A 24,007-nucleotide genomic window follows, 5' to 3' on the forward strand; every position below is an offset into this window, starting at 1 on the left:
TAAATAAACTGAATTTTACATTCAACTACAGCCTTTTAGATTCAGTGTAATTGTAATTCAAGGAATTTAAACATAGCCTAATGAAATACCTTAAGCATATTTTCAAACTGTTTACTAGTCCAGTCTTTATTTCATTCCTATTTTTTAATAGGGTGAAAACACAAAAAACAGTTTTTACAATAATTTAACAAAAATGGTGAAGATTATTAAAGGGATACTTTATACAGTAGCTTAATTAAAAATTGGCATATATTATTTATTCATCACATAATGCATATATTTAACACTCAATAGTGCTGAATTTATACTAAAAGAAACAAATTCAGATTTTGAAGAAACTGAAAAAGACTTCTAGTCGAAACATTTGTCACTGAATTTTAGTTTCTTTTATTTAACAGTAATATTTTTCAGAACTTAAATATAGGCTACTTTAAATTTATAACAGCCACAATTGCTTTAGCACTGCATCTAACTGTTGTAAGGAATTCATTAGGGGAATAAACCTGTTGTTTATATTTAATATATTCATTTTAACAAAATGTTATGTATGTAATGTATTTATGTTTTATTATCATGTTGATGTTGACTTTGTTGATGCGGTTTTCTCCTAGGACACTTTTGTAATTCAATCTTTTTATTCTACTGTTATTTTCTTGACAATATGTCCAGAATGATATGTCCAGATTGAGGCAGTGTGTTTTTAAGGAGGCCAAATGTATTATTTTTTAGGTTGTACACTTTTACAACCTTTACAGCACACTGGGAGAGACCCAGTGCTTAATTTGAGCCGGATCCTGCTGGAACAGGTTCCGGCACCTCTCAGATTTGACTTTTTTTGTTCCGGCACCTAATTTGCTCGGATCTGGTACCTCTCACGGCATGATTTATTATTTTTTCCACTGTTTGCACTGTAAACATTCTAATAAAAGCAATCAGAGTTAAAGTTGCTTCTGCCTCCTCGTTATTTCTCCCGTCCCCCAGTAAAAGCGCATCCTATCCTGCCACACCGATTCCAGACCTGCTCTCTTATTTGTACGTAGCGGTTATGGGGCGGGCCGGCGAGGTAAGTAACTGATCTTGAAACAGTGGTGGTCAGCTAGTGAGAGGTCCCTGCGTAATCACGTCACGTAGCCTAGGCTAGTCGTCGCTACTGAATTTGAAACTTGTCGAGGGGAAAGGAAAGCCAAATCAAAAATGAGGGGGAAACTGCGCCTGATGGCGATGCCTTAGCTAGCAGCGCTGTCTGCGCTGCTAATCCCTCCAGTTCAGCATCACCACCGGCACGTCCTCCACTAGCTAGTAGCCCTACTAGTGAGTCAGACTCAGCGGGAGAGGGGGACGGGGTCGGGGAGGACTAGTGATGGGCAGTTCGATTCTTTTTAGTGACTCGATTCATTTGATTCAGTTCAGTTTGGTGAATCGATTCATTTCGTTCATTTGATTCACTGATTCATTGACACAAAACCAATCAATGTAGGTCGCATTAAGATTGTTTACGTAGGTTTATTTGAACCGGAAAGAACGAGTCGTTCACAAACTGCACATCACAAAAGCTAGGGAGAATCTATATTTGGTTGATTTGGTTCATAAACATTAAATTAAATTAAATATAGTTTAACAAAAAATAAGAATATATATTTAGAATACTGGAGATAACATAACAGTTTGAACCATTAGCATTGTTTAGCCATCAGTATCAATCTAATCTAATCTAATTTAATTTAATCTTTAAAAAAAATAGTCAATTGCATTTCTTATGTGTTTTTTTTTCTATACATTTGGAGTCACCCATTGTTTTTTACAACAACAAAAAAGTGAGGCTTGAACGAGTGGTACTTGTGGAACTAATCCGTGGTATTTATTCAGCACATAGCAAAACGCTGTTTGCCCAATTCCTCTTCTATCCAGTAAACCTTTGGGATTAGTCATGTAACTCAGTCACACGTTGAAGCACACCCATAACCGCAACATGTATATTTTATAAAAACAAAGTTTAAACGTGTATATATTTAGTATTTTTTAGTGTTTAACATTAGAAAATGTATATTTAATATGTGTGTAAAACATAATAGACGTTTAAGAACGTCATCCATTAGAATGTGCAATAGCCTCCTAAAAGGTGGTTGTATCGTAGCTGATACTACGTGTCACCTTGTGGACTAAGGTGAATCGCCGTCATTATTAAATTATAAAATATTTAACCGTAGTTGTAAATCGTCATGTATAAAATACATTCATTCCTCAAGGTCAAATACGTAATCACAAGTTATATAATTATGCCTTGCGTACAATAACGTTACAATACCAGTAGATTATTATTATTATTATTATTATTATGATTATTATTATTATTATTATTATTATTATTATTATTATTTAGTAATTTGGCTGACTTTACTCAAGATAACTTAGAAGTATTAATCATAGGGAGGGATGAAACTAGCAAAAGAGTGGGTGGAATGTACAGTAACGTCCTATGCCTCTGACGTAAAAAAAAAACAATAAAGCCCTCAGAAAAAAGGTTTTTGAACATGCCCGAACCAAGGCCCATTTAGCGGCAGCGAGCATTGTAGCCAAGGCTAAAGATGACACCTTAACACAGGTTATAGTTACATTGTCTGGCTACATTGTGTTTGTCACTTTTTTCTCATGCGTTCCGGTACCTCAGAGCCCCCCGGAACACCCGCCTCTCGCGCTCACTATGTGTTCCGGGACCTCCCGATTTACAAATTAAGCACTGGAGAGACCTTAAATGACAAGACCTCAAAAGGCACTGAAAAGGTTAAAGGTTCCAAAAATCCATAGGTGCAGAAACAGAAATAAATGATGATTAGGAACATTGTTATGGATAACTGACACATACATATGAACTATTAGGGAAATTCCAAAGGTATACTTATATCATTTCAATAAAATAATACATAGGTGTTTGAATATTGAGCTCTAAATAGGTTGTGGTGTTTTCTTTACTTAAATCTTTTTTTCCGTTAGCAAATCTTCACATTAAATATGTATTACATACTCATTTGCAAGCTTGTCACAAAGGAAAGAAAATCAGCTACCTATCGAGTAGTCCTTTGTAGGTCAGTGGGCTACCGGACCTTCCCTTATTTCAATTATTTCACAGCAAGCTCATTATCATCAACAGTAGGGTTACTAAATTGTGTTCTGCCGTAGTACGAATGCTGCTCATACAATCCGCATGGGGATACATCCAGCATGTAACACCCCAAGGATGCATAACAATGCAATGACCCTCGAATTCTCATCAGGCACTCATGTGATAATAAACATCCCTGATGATTATGGGCTTATTACAAATGGATCATTAACTTTAAACGAGCTGTAATTTCAGCTCACATGTTAGTAATATAACTGTCTAAAAGAAACAAAGACTTTATCAGTGTAATAATCTGCAATACTGTTTATCAATGCTGCCATCTTATCAAGCACCAGTCTTTTATGTATTTCTTTTTTTCTAGAGTACTAAACAAGCACCTTTACTCATCAGGGGGGAAAATGAAAGTGTCTGATGTCTAAAACACCTGCAATTGAGATCTCCAACCTTTTTGGTAAGAAGTTTTAGTTGTGAAAAACTTGAAAGACATGAATACAAACAAATTGCTTTGATGTTTTTTTTTTCTTGAAATAAATAAACAAATTAAAAGTGATAGATCCTGCAGCATAATCATAACTTTGAGTAGCTTACTGCTTAGAACACTGGGTCACAGTGTATTGCACCAATTGATTGAAATCCCTTGCAAGTAGACCCGTCAGATGCTCACTTCCTGTAATCCTGGCTGTAAATGACTGCCTGAAGTCAAAATGTATGACATGAACTGAATATGAAGTAGGTGCACATATTAGAAATTTCACACAAATCACAAAATCTGAAATTTGCTATTTGCTTACAAATCCAAATTCTTGTGTATAATTCCATAACTCACATCATAATGTCCCATGTTGCATCTTTGTGTTGAAACAGGGTGTCAGTCACAACACAACAATTTTTGCTTATGTTTTTTCTTTATTTGCTTTTTTTAATTTAGAGTGACCGATTATTATTTTTATTTATTTTCCCCCCAATTTGGAATATCCAAATATGTTTGTTTTTTTTCTTCACCGCAGCGAGTCCCCACACAGCACAGACGTTCTGAGGGTGTGTAAGCGTTCTCTGATCTCATAAGTGTAAGGCCAGAATAGCTTTTACACCAAGCATCCAGAGCAGAGGTGGGTGGACTACCAATCCCAGAAAAGAGATCAGCCCTGCTTTGTATCCACTCTGAATGTGCCGAGTGTCTGGCCAGTAGGGTTCGCTGTTGCACGATGAGGAGAAGGAATCCCTGCCGGTTTCCCATCCCCCACCCTGGAAGCGTCAGAGCCAATGTGATGCCTCCTTCGGAGTCCCCAGCAAGGTTTGGCATCTTTGCACAGCCTGGACATGAACTGGTGCCGTCAAAGCTGTATGACTCATCCTGCGCTCCCAGCGTCAGCGCTTTAACTGGATGAGACACTCGGGGACCCCTGCTTTTGTTATTTTAAACTTGAAAAAGAAAATACCATTTGTTTTAGGTAAAACAAATTCAAAATCAAGGTACAGTAAACATTTACATTGTAAACCTATATATTAGGGAATATAAAAGTTAGGGATCAATTGTAGATTAAATCTCACAAGCCAGCAGTGTGGAGTAGTGGTTAGGGCTCTGGACTCTTGACCGGAGGGTTGTGGGTTCAATCCCCAGTGGGGGACACTGCTGTTGTACTCTTGAGCAAGGTACTTTACCTAGATTGCTCCAGTAAAAACCCAACTGTATAAATGGGTAATTGTATGTAAAAATAATGTGATATCTGTATAATGTGAAATCTTGTAACAATTGTAAGTCGCCCTGGATAAGGGCGTCTGCTAAGAAATAAATAATAATAACAAGATTTGGTGTAAACTATTACAACAATTCCATGTCTTTTGGGACTTCTAAGACATCTGATTAATTAACTGTTCAAATGCTGTGATCAATCAATTTAATACAATTGAAGGGTACCACTACAGGTATTGGTTTTACTGGTGTACAAAATATCTTACCCGCTCCATTGAAAGACACACTAATGGGCTGGATGCAAGGCCATATCTCAGTTTTGCTTTAAGAAGGGCCTTTACTTCATTACAGTAATGTTGTTGAAGCTGACACCCTGGGATCCTTCAAGAAGCTGCTTGATGAGATTCTGGGATCGATAAGCTACTAACAACCAAACGGGCAAGATGGGCCGAATGGCCTCCTCTCGTTTGTAAACTTTCTTAATGTTCTTATGGCAGCAGTGTGGAGTAGTGGTTAGGGCTCTGGACTCTTGACCGGAGGGTCGTGAGTTCAATCCCAGGTGGGGGACACTGCTGCTGTACCCTTTACCTAGATTGCTCCAGTAAAAACCCAACTGTATAAGTGGGTAATTGTATGTGATAATGTGATATCTTGTAACAATTGTAAGTCGCCCTGGATAAGGGTGTCTGCTAAGAAATAAATAATAATAATAATAATAATAATAATAATAATAATAATAATAATAATAATAATAATGATAATAAATGCTGCCCTGCGCTTTACCAGATCTGCTCTAAGATCTGGGAAAAAAAAGACTGTTTCTGCAGAACAAAAGCTTATCTCATTCCCTTGCCAGACGCAGAAGCTGCTCTTTAACCTGAAAATGGTGCACTTTCAAAATTAAAGGCCTTGGGAGATCACCCTCTCTTGGTTTCAGACCCGCCGAGCGGTGTGCGCGATCCAGTGCAGGTAGGGAGTCCAGGCCAATCTGCCCGAATAATTTGTTAAAGAAGCTGAACATAAACTCGGTTGGTCTGCCTTCCTCAATCCCCTCCGGAACTCCGATAACACGCAGGTTGTTTCTCCTACTTCGGTTCTCCAGATCATCAATCTTTGCACGGAGCTTGTTATTTTCAGAGGAAAGCAAGCTGCAGGTTGAGTCAATTCCAGCAAGGCGAGTTACAAAAGCAGTCATGGAATCTTCCACCTCCCGTACTTTCTTGGTGCATGCGGACAAAATGGCTTGAATGGGAGCAATTGCATGCTCAATTTCTATCCGAAAGGTAGCGATCTCGTCTCGTATAACTTCCTTGACGATCCTGCGAAAATCTTCAAGCATCACTCCCTCCTGCATCAGCGTTCGACCTGGCAGCGAGGGTAGTTGGATTAGCAACCCTCGACTTTTTGCCCGACGGTCTCGGAGGCATTGCAAAGTAAGTTGAACTGACAACAGGCAATAAATCAAATAAAATAGAAGAATTTACGAAGATGGTGAAAAGAAAAGGATAGATAAGGATTGCTTGTAATTATTTTTAAAGTTGTGGGAACTCAAGCTTTTCACTTCTACTCCATAACCGGCCCCCTAGTGGTATCCCACAAGTATTGGTTTAAAGGTAAACGCATTTGATCTCTTCTTACCTCATCTTCTGTATCCAGGATATCCTCTAGGTCAGTCTGAGAGATGTTAAGGATGGAAGCTGCTATGGACTGGGCTCTGTTGATGGATTCCTTAGAAAGGCCTCCTGGGGCTGAATGCTTTCTCTTCGTTTTTCTAATCTGGGTTTTTGTGTCTTGTACATCTTTGTGTAGCTCTCTAGTCAAAGCCTGTAAATAAAAGGGAGACGTAGTTTAACTTTGTATATTTTTAATTACAATAATTGTACTCCTTAGGACATTTTCAGTTAGGGTTCCAGATAGGGTTACCATATGACTATGTTCACTGGGACAGGTTGGGACAGTTCAGACTTTTTAACTCACATCCCAATGCATTCTGGTAAGTGTAGTCCTGATTCTCCATTTTAGCAACTGACCTACTAGGGGTGTGCTTTTGGTACATTTTTATGAATGTTTAAATGCTATGCAGGTGTCCGCATTTAAACCATACCTACATAAACACACTCTCTTTATTATGATATATTTTCTAAGCAAAGAAACCCTAAATAAGCAAATAAAGTTTTAATATCACAAAGACTTAACTACAATGTAAAAACAATAAATAAATTTAAAAAAAAAAAACACACCAAAGTATATATTTAAATTTTTGATTGGTTAATTTATGGGCATTAGTTGATTAACCAGTAGATTAACTGGTAGATTCATCCGTGCACATTTTTAATAAAGGTAATGATCTTATAACGGCTGTCCTGCATGTAAAACTAAAAAAATCAATAGAATCTATATATAAAAAATAAAAAAAGCCCAATGGGAATTTGGTCTTTTTAAAAGCATTTCTATTATTATTTTTATTTTAGTACATCTCTCCCTGCATTTGTACTGCACTATTGAGATGTCAACTATGAAAGGTGCTATACAAAAACAGATATATTATTATTAGGAGGCTGTATGGTCCGGTGGTTCGCTTATTGACAGATGTTCACCATCTTAAAATGTATGTTTCTTTTATTTATGTATTTTTCTTTTTTTTTTTGTTGGTGATAATGTTTCCACAAAATGTATGTACTGCACTGATGTCACTGGTAAAAATCTTTTAGGCTAAAAGCTTGTCTATCATATATATATATATATATATATATATATAGTGAAAGAATCGAACCTCTTCGCGGTTCGTTGCCCCTTTAAAAAACACTGACCCAACACAGAAATGGATTTTTGAAGCGCGGCTGCGCAATTTTTAATAAAACACCAAAAACCAAAAATAAACAAAACAAACACCTAGCTCTCTTTGAGCACTAACTAAAACAAAACAGGAACCTAAATTAAACAGGACAGCTAAGCTGTTTACCTGTACAAAAATAAACAAACAAAACAGCACACACACAAAAAGGCTTCACTCTACCTTTTACAAATTACAGCTGTACCCACACCAGCACAGTCGGGCCTCTGCCCTCTTCAGCAGCCGCCCAGAGCAGACTGACTGCTCTCTTTTTAAACCCTGCACCTGGCTCTAATTTTCAATAATAGCCAGGTGCAGGTAATGATCAATCAATAAAACAATTAACAAAAGACAAAAGTGTGCCTTCCGCACATGTTTTTTTAGAGGGAGGAATTAACCCCCTCCCTGCTGTCTCACAATATATATATACACACACACACACACACAACCAGTCAAAAGATTTAGAACACCTCCATTTTTACAGTTTTTATTGAAATTTACGCAGTTTAATGTCCCAATGTACTTTGAAATTAAAGCATAGAACAAATAAACAATTGGAGATAAAAAAGAAATCATGGAATCGTTTTGTTTAACAAAATTTAATCTAAATTTTTGACTCCTCAAAGTAGCCACCTTTTGCAGATATAACAGCCGAACACACTCGTGGCATTCTTTCTACAATGGAAATCAAATATTGTTTGGAAAGTTCTTCCCAACACTGTTGCAGAGGTTCCCACAAATGTGTTGCACTTGTAGGTTGCTTTGCTTTCACACTCCTGTCCAGTTCATCCCAAACCAGCTCGATGGGGTTTAAGTCTGGAGACTGTGCTGGCCATTCCATGATTTGAAGCCTACCGTCTTGTTCTTTTCTTCTAAGGTAGTTCTGACATAGCCTGGAGGTATGTTTTGGGTCATTATCTTGCTGTAGGATGAACCCCTGACCAACTAGGCGTATACCAGAGGGTATTGCATGGCGCTGCAAAATGCTGTGGTAGCAGTTTTGGTTCAGGGTGCCACTCACTCTGTGCAAGTCGCCGACTCTGGATCCAGCAAAAGAGTCCCAGACCATCACGCTTCCTCCTCCATGTTTGACAGTTGATGTCACACACCGAGGAACCATCCTTTCGCCTACTCGACGGCGTACAAAAACCCTGCGTGATGAACCGAAGATTTCAAATTTTGATTCATCGGTCCATAAGACCTTCTACCAGTCTTCAGTAGTCCACTGGCGGTGCTTCATGGCCCAGGCAAGCCTCTTTTTCTTATTTTGCCATCTTAGCAATGGCTTTCTTACTGCCACTCGACCTGTCAAACCTGCAGCTCGAAGTCTGCTCTTCACAGTTGAAATTGAGACTGGCTTACTTCGACCAGTGTTAAGCTGTGCTTGAAGCTGTTGTCCTGTGAGCCGCCTATCACGCAAGATGTTGACTCTCAGAAACTTGTCTTCTGATTCTGTTGTGGCTTTGGGTCTGCCAGACCTCTTCCTGTCAGAGTTTCCTCCAGTTTCCAAGTGCCTTTTGATGATGTAGGAAACTGTACTCACTGACACCTTGGCTTTCTTTGCAATTTCTCTAAAGGAAAGACCTACACTTTTAAGGGTTATAATGGTCTGTCTGTCTTCCTTTGTTAATTGCCTTTTTCTCGCCATTATGAGAGCAATATACTACTTCCTGCAGTACAATACTGTCCAAATAATGCTTAAGAGGGTGTAGTAACACAGTCTGTTCCAACACTGCTTTTATACAGACAGAGGGTTTGTAAGTAATCAACAAAAGTTGGGACACCTGTAGGAATTGTTAGCATCAACTTTCAAGGCTTAATTAACTTCCATTGCTGCAGAACAGCTGTAAGTTGTTAACCCATTACTTGTTCCCTGAAAAAGGCCTTTTTGTATAACTCTGAAATGTACATTATTTTTCAGTTTTTGGTAACCTAAACTTTTTTTTTTAAACCTCTGGCAGTTTACCGCTTACCTTTGTACCATTTCAGGTTATTCACTGGACTTAAACTGCTTAAATTTCAATACAAACTGGAAAAATGGGGGTGTTCGAAAACTTTTGACCGGTAGTGTGTGTATATATATATATATATATATATATATATATATATATATATATATGCAATGCATGTATACTGGATGTACAGTGTAGGCTTATACTGTAGGTTAAGTAGGTTTAGACATGTTTGTTAAAAGGTCCAGTGGTTCCCGGTTCAAATCCCTCCTCAGCCACTGACTCACTGTGTGACCCTGAGCAAGTCACTTAACCTCCTTGTGCTCCGTCTTTCGGGTGAGACGTAGTTGTAAGTGACTCTGCAGCTGATGCATAGTTCACACACCCTAGTCTCTGTAAGTCGCCTTGGATAAAGGCGTCTGCTAAATAAATAAATAATAGTATTATGTTCCTGTGCAGGCCCTGTGGGCACATAAACTGAACCGTTTTTTTGTTTTTTAATATTCCCTTCTGTTGACAAATAACATAGATATCAAGGCCATTTTTTTTTTAAACAAATTATTTGTGTAAAAGTGTACTGGTAGATTAAAGTCTATCAATATATTTACACATATGCGTTCTCTGAATTAATATTGAAAACATAAATTCCTTTTAAAATCATGTTATACGTATTCAGAGGGATGTAAATGCTAAATAAATGTCAGTCGCCATCTGGATCATTCTGTTTATTATGGATGTTTGCTTTTTACTGCATTCAGTAACTCTATCCACAGTAATTCTGAATGTTTTCATTTCAAGTGGTGAAGCATTGAACGTGTTTTTGTGGTACGGCAATTTTGTTTGGCATAATTATTTACATACCACCGCTTTCTCGTCCAGTTTCTCAAAACACTTCCAAACGTGGCTTTTCTCCTTTGTTTAGAGATGCCATTTTACTAAAAATATATAACAAACTTCAGAAAAAAAACGCTTGTCATTAACTTTATTACCTTGTGGACTTGATACTATACCACACCTATTACAGCATGAACTGAGAATAAAACCCGCCCCAGTGTCAAAAGTTGCACCAATTAGAAAAGCTATTTGGAGGCAATGTGCTTCTTTAGTGCGATGTAACATCTGCGGTTATTGTTGCTAGGTGGTTCCAAACAAACAAGCGAGTCTATAGTAAAAGTAATCTGTTCATTTTAAAACATCTGTTGTACAGTAAGGGATTGTTTTTTAATATAAATCAAATTATAGCTAGTAAACAGCAAAGAACAAAGAATACTACACGGCAATCTGATTCAAGCATTCAAAAATCTAAAAGGTGTTGACAATGTCGACCCAAGGGACTTTTTCGACCTGAAAAAAAGAAACAAGGACCAGGGGTCACAAATAGAGATTAGATAAAGGGGCATTCAGAACAGAAAATAGAAGGCACTTTTTTACACAGAGAATTGTGAGGGTCTGGAACCAACTCCCCTGTAATGTTGTTGAAGCTGAAACCCTGAGATCCTTCAAGAAGCTGCTTGATGAGATTCTGGGATCAATAAGCAATTAACAACCAAACGAGCAAGATGGACCGAATGGCCTCCTCTTGTTTGTAAACATTCTTGTGTTCTAAAAAAACCCTCTCCACCCACTATGCAGCACGTATGTTTTCAGAGTAAGCGTGACAAAAAAAAAACCTATAGAAGAGACTAGAGGTAGGCCACAAATTGTAGGATCAGATTTTGCTAGTTAAATTGTCGATTTAATTTAATTTTAAATAATGCCATCAGACGTTTGGAAGTTTTATTTATTTATTTGATTTCTTAGCAGACACCCTTATCCAGGGCGACTTACAATTGTTACAAGATATCACATTATTTTTACATACAATTACCCATTTATACAGTTGGGTTTTTACTGGAGCAATCTAGGTAAAGTACCTTGCTCAAGGGTACAGCAGCAGTGTCCCCTACCTGGGATTGAACCCACGACCCTCTGGTCAAGAGTCCAGAGCCCTAACCACTACTCCACACTGCTGCCCATTACAAAAGAACAAAATGGATAAGAACAAAATGGAAAGGTAAAATGCGTTGTTTGTGGAGTTTTAATGAGCTTCTGTGGCAATACCACCAACCTGTGGGATCATTTAGAAAGACAGCACCCGACAAAATACGACAGCGGGAACACAAGTAAAAAACAAAAGGAAGCAACCCCTATAGCAGCTTACAGCTTATTTTGGAAAGAAAGTTGATCCAAAAAGCGTCAGCAAAAGAAATAACAGGCCTGACAGTGGATGTTGTCACACAAGATATCAGACCTGTTAGTATAGTAGAGGGAGCTGCGTTTAAAAATCTGATTTCGAATCTTGCTCCGGGCTATGAAATGCCCTGTCGAAAGACAATCAATTCATCACGAACGTGCAAAGAAAAAGCTTTGCAGGATTTAAGTCAGGAGTGTAATTCAATGTCCATCACTACCGATGTATGGACAAGCATGGCACAGGAAGCATTTTTAACAGTCACCTGCCATTACATTAAGCAAAACTGGGAACTCGAGTCAAAAGTATTAGCGACACGAAAATTACACGAGAGACACACAGCGGTGAATTTAGTAGAAGCGATCAATCAGATAAACACAGAGTTTGAAGTGGCTACAAAAGTAATAGCTTGTGTTCATGACAACGTGGCCAACGTGTGCAGAGCAATGTCTTTGCTTTCTGCAAGCGAGCGTGTTGTGTTACTTTTTGGTAGCGTGGCAAGTGTGAGCTGTGCAGGGCTGAGACTGGTTGCACATTTTAAAAAGAGTGAGATGGCAACAGGTGCTTTCATAGGAAACAAACAGAAATGCTGAAAACAGAAAAAGCACCACTCAAGTTAATACAAGCAGCCTTGTCAAAGAGCATGTTAAGTATCCCAGCAACATCGGTCCCGAGCGAGAGTGTGTTCAGCAAAGCAGGGATGCTTGTGAACAAACTCCGTTCTTTAAAACCAGAGAATGTGGATGCCATAAAATGTCTGAATAAAAACAGAAAATAAGCTCTGGAGAGAGCACAGACTTTGGTTACGTTGGACTTGTAAATAGTTATTCTTGTGTTCCCCGTTGGAGTGTTTTTTCTTCCTCTAACCCGATTGCTGTCAAGACATTTTAAGGTAAGACAGTAATATTTTTTATGTTTTATTAACTTTTTGTGGGGAACCTCGTCGACAGTGTGACTAGACATAAATCATTAGAAATGTGTAGTTTTAAGTTCAACTGGAGAAACATTTACTTTTCGTGATTAGATTTGATGAAAATATGTACTTATTATTTACACGTTTCTTTTGCGTTATGAAAAAACGATGCATTGATGCATCAGGTCTTTATGAAAACGATGCACCGACGGTAAAAAAACAAACAAAACACTATCGTCCCAGCCCTACTGCTAAGCAAGGTGAATGTAAGCAAAAGGTTTCATCTGTCTAGCTGCAAAGACAATTAGATGTGCCAAAGCTGCCACTGTACTTAAAGTCAATCAATGAATATCCCCATTGCTTCATTTAGAGTTTATTGATTGCAGTAATACTCTTCTATATCATACACTAGAACTCTAATGAAGATTTTACTATGAGTTGTCCGGTCAGGAGAGATCCTTGATTGTAAGATATTCCCCAACACACAGTGTTCTTGTTCCATGCATATAACTAATCTTAATAATGGAGAGTCCCAAAGCAAGGAATTTACTGCAAATCTCCTGAATAACTTCATTGTTTTCTATTAGTGGGATTTCATTAAAGGTGGCTCACAGCAGTTTGCTTCACCTAGCCCAACAGTGTTAGTGATTACTGTTTTTAGCTAGGCATCAGGGCTTACATTGTGACATAAAATGAGAGGCTAACACAAATTAGGATCTTCATTTACCTGCTGTGGTAAAACGTACTGTTAAGAAGGAAACTGAAATTACATCAACAAGCTCGACGCAAGGTACGCTACCCTCCTAAAAGGGGATCCCCAAGTGAAAGGCAAGAGGCATTACCAATATACTACAGTATGTAATTTAAATGGGCATTGAGGGTGGTCATAATGACGTTTTGGGGCTTTTCAACACTGTTATTGACTTGATTTATTATACCTTGTGGCATGTAGCAAGATTATAAATCGAATGTAGGTGCAACCCATGTGTCTAGAAAAACATGGTATCATGTTTGATTGTCATTATGCTGCTTGAGCAATCAGATGAACAACCTATCAAAATCGAATATAGGTAAGTTAGGCTTGTTATAAGCCTTCTTGAGAAGTACAGTGGAGTGTCGCATATCCGACCATCACATAACCGCCCTGATCAATTAACCGCCAAGCTAAATAAATAAATATTAAAAAGTAGGCTGTAAGAGTAGTGGCATTTGCAGCAAATGCAGCTTCCGCGATGGAAACACAAAGAAAGCGTTATAGCAAATCAGCCTTTTGGAGCTGTCCCCTTTAAGGGAGGTGGGCTGTGTGCGTGTGTCAGTCAGCTGCGTGTAGCAGTGACGTTTCAATACACCAGTCGAGAAAGCTTTTTTTTTGTGCAATGTGTTTATATGATGGAGCACACGGTTGCAGATATTGGCAGCGTGTTGTTCTAGCTTTTAAATGCATTTGAATTAAACAAAGCAAGCATCATAAACGCAATGCTTACCGGCTGTTTGTTTAAAATAGCCAAAGCAATATTCAAACCGAGCTGCTTATCGGCTGTTGGCAATATCAAGAAAGAGCGCAAAGTACCGTGACAGAGATATTAGGAAAGCAGAACCAGGGAGGCAGGGACTTCTAGAGTTAATAAATAAGCCAGCAGGTTAACATTTACCATTTGTTTTGTATTTAAAAAAAAAAAAAAACTTTGTGTATTTGCAGCCTAATTAATCTTGTTTATGTTTGCTTACTTTTAAAGCAAAAAATGTCCGCATGTTTAAAGCAGTTTGCGTGTTGTTTTTGTTCACTAACCTATTTATGGATGTGTAAATGCTTTTTCTATAGATGTTCGCAAATCCGACTTTTTCACATATCTGCCTATACCCCAGTCCACAGGGGGTCGGATATGCGACGTTGTACTGTATGTCCAAATGAGAACAATGACATGGTGAAAACAACCTGATGGGATGGCTTAAGGATGATCATAACAAGAGCTGAAAAAGCACTGATAGGGGAAAAAAACATTCTACTTCAGCCTCCTAGTTTGCACACTGACAATGAAAGGCTGTCATTAGGTAGACATGCAGTTCATTAACAGCCACAAAGACTATTATTTTGTTTACTATCTAATAGATATTCTCTGTCACTAGTCAGGTCTCAGATTCAATTTGCCTAAATCCCTGGTGTGGGGTAATCCTAATAGAGATTAAATGAATTTATCACTGATTTCTTCTCAGATCCTCAACCATGAGACAGTCTGTTAAGCTCTGTTATGTGCTCTTGAGGAGAATAACATGTTAAAATAATTCTTTTTAGACATATTACCACAGTCGCTTGGTATATTTGGATATACCAAATATACAACTCCCAAAATTCAATTATGCAGTTAAGCAACACAACAAATATTCTGGGCCCATGATCAGGTAAACACGATAAAAAAAAATGTGTTTTTGCCCAGCAAGTCAAAGAAACTAAGTTAACGCATATCATTAGATCGGGGAGAAATTGAATTTCGCTGCCTGCTTGTTTGTTTGTTTTTTCGTGTGACGTCACTGAGACAGGCTTTTCATTTTTAAAAGGGTAAAGACATTTTCAGCAACACAGAGAAACAAAATACAAGAACTTGTTTACAGCTAAGAAAAAAAAGGGAACACTGTAAATCCGATGTATTTGAATGACAGTTTTATTATATAACATTTAGTCTTGTGTGTTAATATATTTTTTTTACAACATTTATAAATATCAGGAAATGAATATAAGCAGATACTATTTCATGAACTAAATTTGTCAGGTACGTTTTTTTTTTCCTTATTACTGATAATTGGGGGTGTACCTAAATCGCGATTTTGCAGAAATCGTGAAATTGAGGGGTCACTGCAAAATTCACCTCTTTTTTTAGGTGCCAATGCATACCGAGCATACAGAGAGGGGAAAAAAAGAAACTACTGCACAACGCAAGTGACGCAAACTACATATCTTCCTTCTGTTGATAACCCTTTTTTATTTCTTCACCGTCCTGTGTGCACTGCACTTAAGCAAAAAACAAACAGAAAACGTCCACAAATAACATTTACAAAAAAAAAATTCTCCAAAGCGGTTAACGTTCTTGTTTACTATTCAAATGACAACAAAGTTTTAATCAGCCTATCAATGCGCCTGTACTGCTTTTCTGTGACCTGTACTATGCAGTAAGGGATGGGACAAAGTCAGTGCTGCAATGTTTTGATTTAGGTTGCTAAAATCTAGGTTTTCAGCATTGGAGATAAAATAGTAAAAATGGACGACAAAGCAAAAAAAGCAAAGCATATTTCGGTGATTGATCGTGTCAAGATATTTCCCAAAGAAACTGTACATGGATGGAGGTAATTGTTTTGTACATCTTTCTGTCACAAAGACAGCCGGAGTGGGTGGCGTCAGACCAGAAAGAAATACACACAGACAGACGGTGGTGATGAGAAGCTGAGTGCAAATGGTAGCACTCAGCGTTTATTAAAGTAAAAGGTTTAAACAGAACACAAAACAGGACACGGCACTTGCGCCAAAATAAACAAACAAAACGGATTAACACTACAAACGGTGCACGGACAGACACACAAACAAACACGGTGAGTCTATAAACACTTATTATTTACGTTGTTTTACTTTCCTTCTCCACTCACTGAACACCCAACCCTGAGTGAGTCAAACGTGCATCTATATATACTGTTGTGCTGGGATTCAATTACTAATTAATTAGTCACTTGAATCCCAGCATGTGAATTAATTTTGTGCAACCCCGTGCTCACATACTATACTTTAAATGCACGTGAAGTGAGAGTGCAATCCCATGCCTAAATATAATTATACAATTTAAATACTCGTGCTGCACACACCCATTTATATCCCGTGTACCAATGACTATACACCAACATTTAAAACACCACACGCAACATACAAGACATAACACACAAATGCACATGGGCGGGGCACATTGCCACACTTTCTTTGCGAATAAACGTGTATTATGTCATTGCAAACACTCAGGTGAAACAATGTCTTGTAATTTACCCAATCAACAATATTTTTCAACAGAACTTTCAGGAAGTATTGCAAGAATACATAATAATAAAAAAATACTTAATGTTTAATAAAAAATAATAAAAAACGAAATATCGTGTTGAAAAAAAAAGTGAATGGTTTGTATGGTTTCTGATGTACTTTATAATGTATAATGTTATAATACATCCAAAAAAACCTGGTCCTGGGGAAGCATCCCATTAAAAAACATTATATATCATTATACGATATATATCATTATTACGGGTGTGTTCATAAATTAATATATATTACAGCTCCCTTTGATGCAATACCAAGCATCGTCTTTGAACCTGCCAGTAACTCAAATAGCCCATCTTATGTGAAACAAATACTAACTAAATAACCGTTACACATTATAAAGACACATTTGTCCTGGCAAAATTACAGACTTCTATTTTTTAGCCAGTATTATTAAAAATAAAAATCTACATCTAGCATTCACGTAAATGCCCATCTTTCTAATCCGTGCTCATTCTACTGCCTGTGTTCACTGTTCAGGAAAAGTAGCCCCGCATAAAAGTATCATACTGCATTGAATATTCCTAACTCGGCTGGAATGACTAAATTAAAACAAGCAAACAAAAAAAGAACCATTCAAACCAGAGTTTTAGTCCTTTCATTTTCAACAATATAAAATATGTGCTACAGTGTTGCCAGAGATATAGCAATATCCCTATTTCCATATTAAACATTTTTGAAAACGACTTGGAGTAACAGAATTTAATGTGAACCAAAAAGAGGCTATATTTGTGCTTGACTTGTGACCTGTACCGTAGTGTGAACGACCGATTTCAGCTCCATGTTATTATATGGGTTTGTTCAGCCAGGTTTAATATCTCACAAGACTATATGCCAAAAGAAAAATCTCTTAATTATAGTAAATAATGTGTACACAGTCTGTTCTGACGCTGTCATATTTAACCAAAATGCTATAAATCCTATCGACTGTGCGCCACCAATCCCATTTAATTTACACATCAGACCACCAGACGTGGTATGTAACATCCTGTACACTTTCCAATCATTTTTTAATTTATCAAATTGCTTCTCACCCACCTTGTCTTCGTATTCCAGTGTTTTTTATATGTACATCCAGCGAAGTTGGTGACTCAGCGAGTGCAGTAAGTTGTGTTAGAAATGGATTAATTTGCTACACGAGGTAACGATTGCGGGGACCAGCACTGGTATTTACATTTACTGGATCCAAGGACGACCCAAGCCCCAGTGCATTATTTGTCAGGAGGTTTTGTCAAACAAAACTCTTAATCCTGCAAAATTGAGATGCAATTTATCTACAAAGCATTCAGAATGAGAAAAGAAAAATGTAAAAAAAGAAACCGAACCTTTGCCATCAGCAACTTTCACAATGCGCAAAATGACAACTAGTCCTTGCTGACCTGGTTGTGAAGATTCAAGCCCAGGAATCTCATTAAGTTAGGTACAATATATAAATGCTTTACTTTTTACATGTACTTATACATATATACACATACAAATTAGTTTGAAAATGCTGTTGTGAAAAAATGAGTGGAAAAGTGGTCCCTGGGAAAAATCCAAACACCAAGGTGGTCCCTACATTGAAAAAGGTTGGGAACCACCGATCTAAATGGTGATAGATCTAAATACAACCACTGTTTAAATAATTAGGCTATGAAAATCAAACATCCAACAGTGCAAATCACTTTCTTCAGCAAATCACTAAAATACTAAATTGTGAAATACTAAGATACACTTAATAAATTAAATGGCAAACGTTTCAATTAGAAGTCTTTCCCAATGTCTTCAAATTATTCAATGATTTAAATGATGGCGGTATTTGGATGTGCCACTGTTTAGAGCAATATAAACCCCTCGTTACTGTGGAATTAATAATAATGCTTTACAAAAAAAAAAAACACACACTGAAATATAAAGATTTGACTACAATTCTGGAAAAGTGATAATAAATGTATAATTTACCTTGTATGCATTATACAGTATGCAATGATATAAAAAATGCACCCAAGGCATTCAACTGGGCATTAACTTTAAGCATGACAAACTCTTAGAAGTCTCAGATCTGACTTTTAAAGTTCTATCTGGTGTGATGTAAAATCATTTTGAATAAAGGAGAAAACATGGTGGACCCTCGGCATTAAAACTGTTGGGACTAAAAGCTCTCCGTGCTATGAAGAAATCACAGCCCTGATCAATATTTGACAAGAGTAAATCTCTTTCAGTCAGGCCATCAAATAATGTAATGTACTTCTATAGATAACTTGGATGCAGGGTTTCCCAAATTTGCATTAGGAACAACAATGGTTAGCAGCTTATGTGAAAGTTTTGGCTGTGTTCATTAACAAAGGCGATGGATCCGATATATTAAGGCATATATATATATGAAACAAAAAACGTGTTTGATTTAGAAACCTCTGATGGTGTTCTAGTGTTAACAGAAATTATATTGATAAACTATTTTAAAATATGATCACACTGACACCTAATATAATTACACTAGGCGTATTGGCTGGGCTAGCACATCACTGTTCAAACTACTGTGAATGTGTATGTTAGGATGGAATAAAAGAACAATAAAAAAAAAAAACAACATGCTTTGTAAAGATTTCTAAGTATGTTATTATACCAGTCCTGCAGACTGATCAGAGCGCCATGAAAATAAAGAGAAAGAGGAAATTAATATAGTGTCTTTTGGTAAAATGAGAATATTTGTCAAAACAAAACAAAATAAATAAAAAAAAATCTTTAAAGGCTTCAGACATATATGCAGGATAAAAGCTGAATAAACAATATCAATTATTTAACATCTAACGAGACAGCAATTCATCAGTTTCAGAAAGTTTTCAGCTCATCAACTGTATTGGGTTGTTTAAAAAAACAAACAAAAAAAAACAACTCTGTAGTGTTTCTGAAGATGCTGTAGGGTTTAAAACCCAACGCATTACTTTCCTGAGCTTTGTTCTTGTTTTGATATTTTTATTAACATATCCCTGTTCATAAATCCGGTTTGACCAGTTATTATCCTTTTACACCGGTTATGCATCTGGTCTTCCCATCAAACTGTCTTCTGAATTCACAACTTCGAAGTCTTCAATACAACCTGTTCAATCAGAAACATTTAATTGGTTCCCGACTCCTCTCCCAAAGTTCAGCATTTTCATTGGTTCATCTACCCTAAACCTGTTCCCACCCCTCTGAACCTGTGCCTTAGCACGAACCAATCAGAATGCTGAACTTCGGGAGAGGAGTCGAGAACCAATGAAATGTTTTTGATTGACCAGGTTGTATAGAAGCAGAATTCAGAAGGCATTTTGACAGCCTGTCGAGTAACACTTTAAAGGAGTGCTAATCAAAATATGTAGATATTTCAAAGACAATGCTATGGATGGAAATGCTTTCCTGCTTCATAGTGTCCAATCACTTTTTGTTTTCTAGTTCAAACTCACACCAATGGTCTAGCTGCAATCAGACCATCTGACCTACAACAAAGGTACCCGGACACAACAGTTTATATGTAGTACTGCATTTGAAATATTAATAATCTCTATGAAATGTGCTATTATTCATGTACTGTTCATTAACCAACTCTGCATTGAAACCAAACAGATAACACTACATATATCTGAAGATTCCGAGCTCAAACAAACGCAGCAGTATATATTTGGTTTTGAAACACTGCACAATGTTCAATATTAAAAAGTTTTCTGTCCAGTTAGCTAAAAGTACCTTAACAAATCTGATGAATTCCTCGACTTGTCTGTTTGCAAGCCCCAGCTTTTTCTGGACTACCTCCAGAGCATGTGTGCTCTGCTGAGCCAGCCCATGCATTTGCTGGGATGCCGTTTCTTCCAGTTCCGTCATGGCAATCTCAGATTCTGCTACTTTGGACTGTAGGTCCTGAAGCTTTTGGTTCTAAAGAAAAAAAAACAAAAAAACATGGAAAGATTCATTCAGACATAGACACACTTTTTGTATGTTAGAGAATTTATAGAAAACACAAAACCACTTTAAAATGTTACATACAAACTTTGATAAGCATGTTGGGTGGCTTCAATAGTAGTCAGAAAAGGGTTAAAAAGGACTATTATTATATTATGTGATAAACTATAATGGTTTTCTATAAAGTCCTGCGTTTTATAGTCTTATTATCTTTCAGTAGGTCTGACAGTAGCTTTTCAAAACTAATTCTGTTACTACAAGTACATGTACACAACAATGCAAAGGAACTACCAAAACAAACAATGGCCTAAAGATTTTGAGCTTTATTTGAGAAATTCATGGAAGAGCAGAATAATGTATTCTTAAAGAAAATATGTTACAGAAATTCAGTAAGTCAGTAAAACAACTAGATATACTGTAAATGACATTGTGTTAGGCCCAATTGCCACTGTTTAATGATGTCACCATGTACAGTATTATTATGACAAATAAAATATACAAAAACTGTCCATAACATGTCTTTAGTTCCATTTTGAGCCAGCACTCTCGAGATTTATATTTCACTAGAAAGTGATTTCCTTCACGTACAACTAAATTTGAAAATCATAGTAGAAACTTTGTCTGACTCAGGTATCAGGTTTTATTAACTTAGCCAGGAAAGAACTCTTGAGAAGCCCTTAGTACAAGCAGCAGTCTACCTATATACTTTATTTTCATATTATACAAGGAACTGTATACTGTGTATTATATTCTGAATTGACACAAATCCATGACATTTTAGAGAAATCTGTAGCAAACAGGTGACATTAACACCTGGCCAGAATGTTTAGCACAATAGGTAAAATAAATCTCTGACTGCATCTTAATTTTAATGCAATCTTGTACTTCCTAGGTCATTTCAACAGGGAGTATGAACACATCTATAACCCCTCCAATGCCTTCTATCCTTCATTAACCAACTGAATACCTAATGACTGACATGACTGACCTGAAGAACACAGCTGAAGTGAAATGAACTAGGAAATGAAAAATAACAGACATGAAAGTAAGGCATGCAAACTGGGGTTTTATTGGCTTAAACAAATTACTTAACACATGCTTCATTCAGAACATTAATTAGAAGTGTATAACTGGTAAGATTTATGGAATTATTTAACTAGCTAATTCACCTTTAGTAGAAATGTTACCAGCTAGTTTAAGTTTTACTCCTCCACTAGTACATTGGGCCTGTTGTAAAATTATATGGGGGTTAGCAACATCCCACTACTGCCTTCAAATTCACGAAATTGTTATAGGGCACTATGCCACTTTTTTCTGCATGCTTTTTTCCAAAATCGGGCACCATGTTCCTTATAAATAAAACAAAGTACAGAGGAATTCTATAAATATATAAATTGTTGCAAACACTGAATTCCACTTACACTGAAGTTGAAAAAACATACCTTCTTCTCAAGCTCCTCCTTACATTTCCGGTGCATCTCTTCATAATGATTTTTCTCTTTCGTTGCCACACTAAGTCTCTGCTTCAGAGAATCTATGAAGGTCTTCCTGTTAGCTGCGTCATCAGACAACATCTTTATCTGTTGAGAGTTTAAGAGATTAACTGTCTTCTATTTTAGACATCTGGTCACATTCTGTACTTGTTATTAAAGACTTGGGACAAATCAGAAATAGCATGTGTTTCAATACTTTAATGTGATTCATCCAATTAAAAAAAAAAAACAACAACATCACCACCAACCCCTTTTATAAAAAAACAGCAGTGCATTACAACAGTTCATTGTACATTTTTTTAAACATCTACTTGCTGAAAAGTGAGTAGTACAGTGATAGTATGCTTATTTGTCTGTTCTCTAGAGACTCGAGTTGAAATCAGGCTTTGGTCACACATGAAAGCAAATTGATCATCTTGTTCCCCAGCGAACAGAGGCTCACATTGCAAAACCATATAAGCAGAAATGGCAGCATTTGCTCAAAAGCCCTGAACAGAATAAGTATGGGAACAGAGTCACCCTCCCACCACCAGTAAAACACTTATGTTCTGTATTGTGCCTTTATAAAATCACCACCTTAACAATACCCACAGAGGGGTTAGAAATAACAATATATAAATACCATCTGTCCACTAAATAATTTGTGTTTGCATCAGAGTGGCATTTTATTGTAAAACAAATGAGTATCTTGAAAAACAAAAACCTTTTTTTCCATATCTTCCAACATTTTTTTGTATGTCTTATCATTTTCCTGGGATGATCTCAGTCGGGATTTTAGATCTTCAACCAACTGCCTCTTCATATTAATGTCCCTTTCCATACGAGAAAGCCTAAGTGAAATAAAATAAACATGCAATGTTACTAGTTGAAAATATAAATTAACAGCTTTCCAATAAAGTATTCCTGGACTATACTTTTTTTTACAGTGCTGAGATATATCCCTTTTTTTCTGACTATTATTAAATCTTATTTGCACAAAGAAAAGGCAACACTGGATGCCGTAGGCTAATAGTAATCTATTGGCATTGTTTTTATTCTTTTTATTTTTAAAAGGGTGACATTTATTAGCACACAATTGATAAAAAAAAATAAAATGTCACACAGCTTTATAGTATATCATCAACAACAAGAGCAGCTCATTTTAAATTAACAGAAGTTATGGTATTTTAGAATACTCAGTTATGCACATATATTCTTCTCGTTTCATTTCTTTTATAGAATTACCAGAAAATAATTACCAGTACTTAACAATTACAAACAAAAAATGTAAAAAAAAAAAAAAAAAAAAAAAAATCTGAGTTGAGAAAAAAAAGGTTCCAACATCCCTTGCAAAAATAAATAATAATATTGGCCTATAAATGAGAGTTTGTCAGAGTGACATTAAATAAATGTGAGAGGTTAGCCTATGGGATTGAGCACCGGTTACCCAACAGAGTTCAGAATTAATGAGAAAAACATATTGAACCTTTAGAGCTGAAACGGAAAAGGACTGCCTCTTCTATTTACTCAGGTCTGGTGATATATGACCAGCATTTATGCCTGCCAAGAAGTAGTTCCCTTTTCTTATGAAATGCAAACATCAAACAGATTTTAAAACAATATGACCGATTGCTAAATGCAGCGTACAAAAACCTGAAAGTCCACTCATTTCAAGGACAATTTTCCAGGGTTCCCAACAGCACACAGCAGGGAGCTTTCTGCTTTATCCCACTAATGTTAACCACCTAAGTGTCATCTTTCAAGGCTCTTTCTCCTCTTCTGTATGTTCTATTTTGTTTTGAT

The 24,007-nt window shown here is 36.8% G+C and overlaps 1 protein-coding gene across 1 annotated transcript in view; it reads right to left on the minus strand.

Annotated features, from left to right (window-relative positions):
* Positions 1–24,007, minus strand: part of cntln (centlein, centrosomal protein) — a 158,815-nt gene that overhangs the window by 16,061 nt on the left and 118,747 nt on the right. Inside the window, exons 23-26 of the mRNA XM_059031625.1 lie at positions 22,929–23,055; positions 22,175–22,312; positions 20,520–20,705; positions 6,453–6,638 (exon numbers count right to left, since the gene is read on the minus strand). Coding sequence (XP_058887608.1) covers positions 6,453–6,638; positions 20,520–20,705; positions 22,175–22,312; positions 22,929–23,055 — 637 coding nt within the window. The remainder of the gene's footprint in view (positions 1–6,452; positions 6,639–20,519; positions 20,706–22,174; positions 22,313–22,928; positions 23,056–24,007) is intronic.

This window comes from Acipenser ruthenus, chromosome 1, assembly GCF_902713425.1.
Source record: "Acipenser ruthenus chromosome 1, fAciRut3.2 maternal haplotype, whole genome shotgun sequence".
In the NCBI taxonomy this organism is placed as follows: Eukaryota; Metazoa; Chordata; class Actinopteri; order Acipenseriformes; family Acipenseridae; genus Acipenser; species Acipenser ruthenus.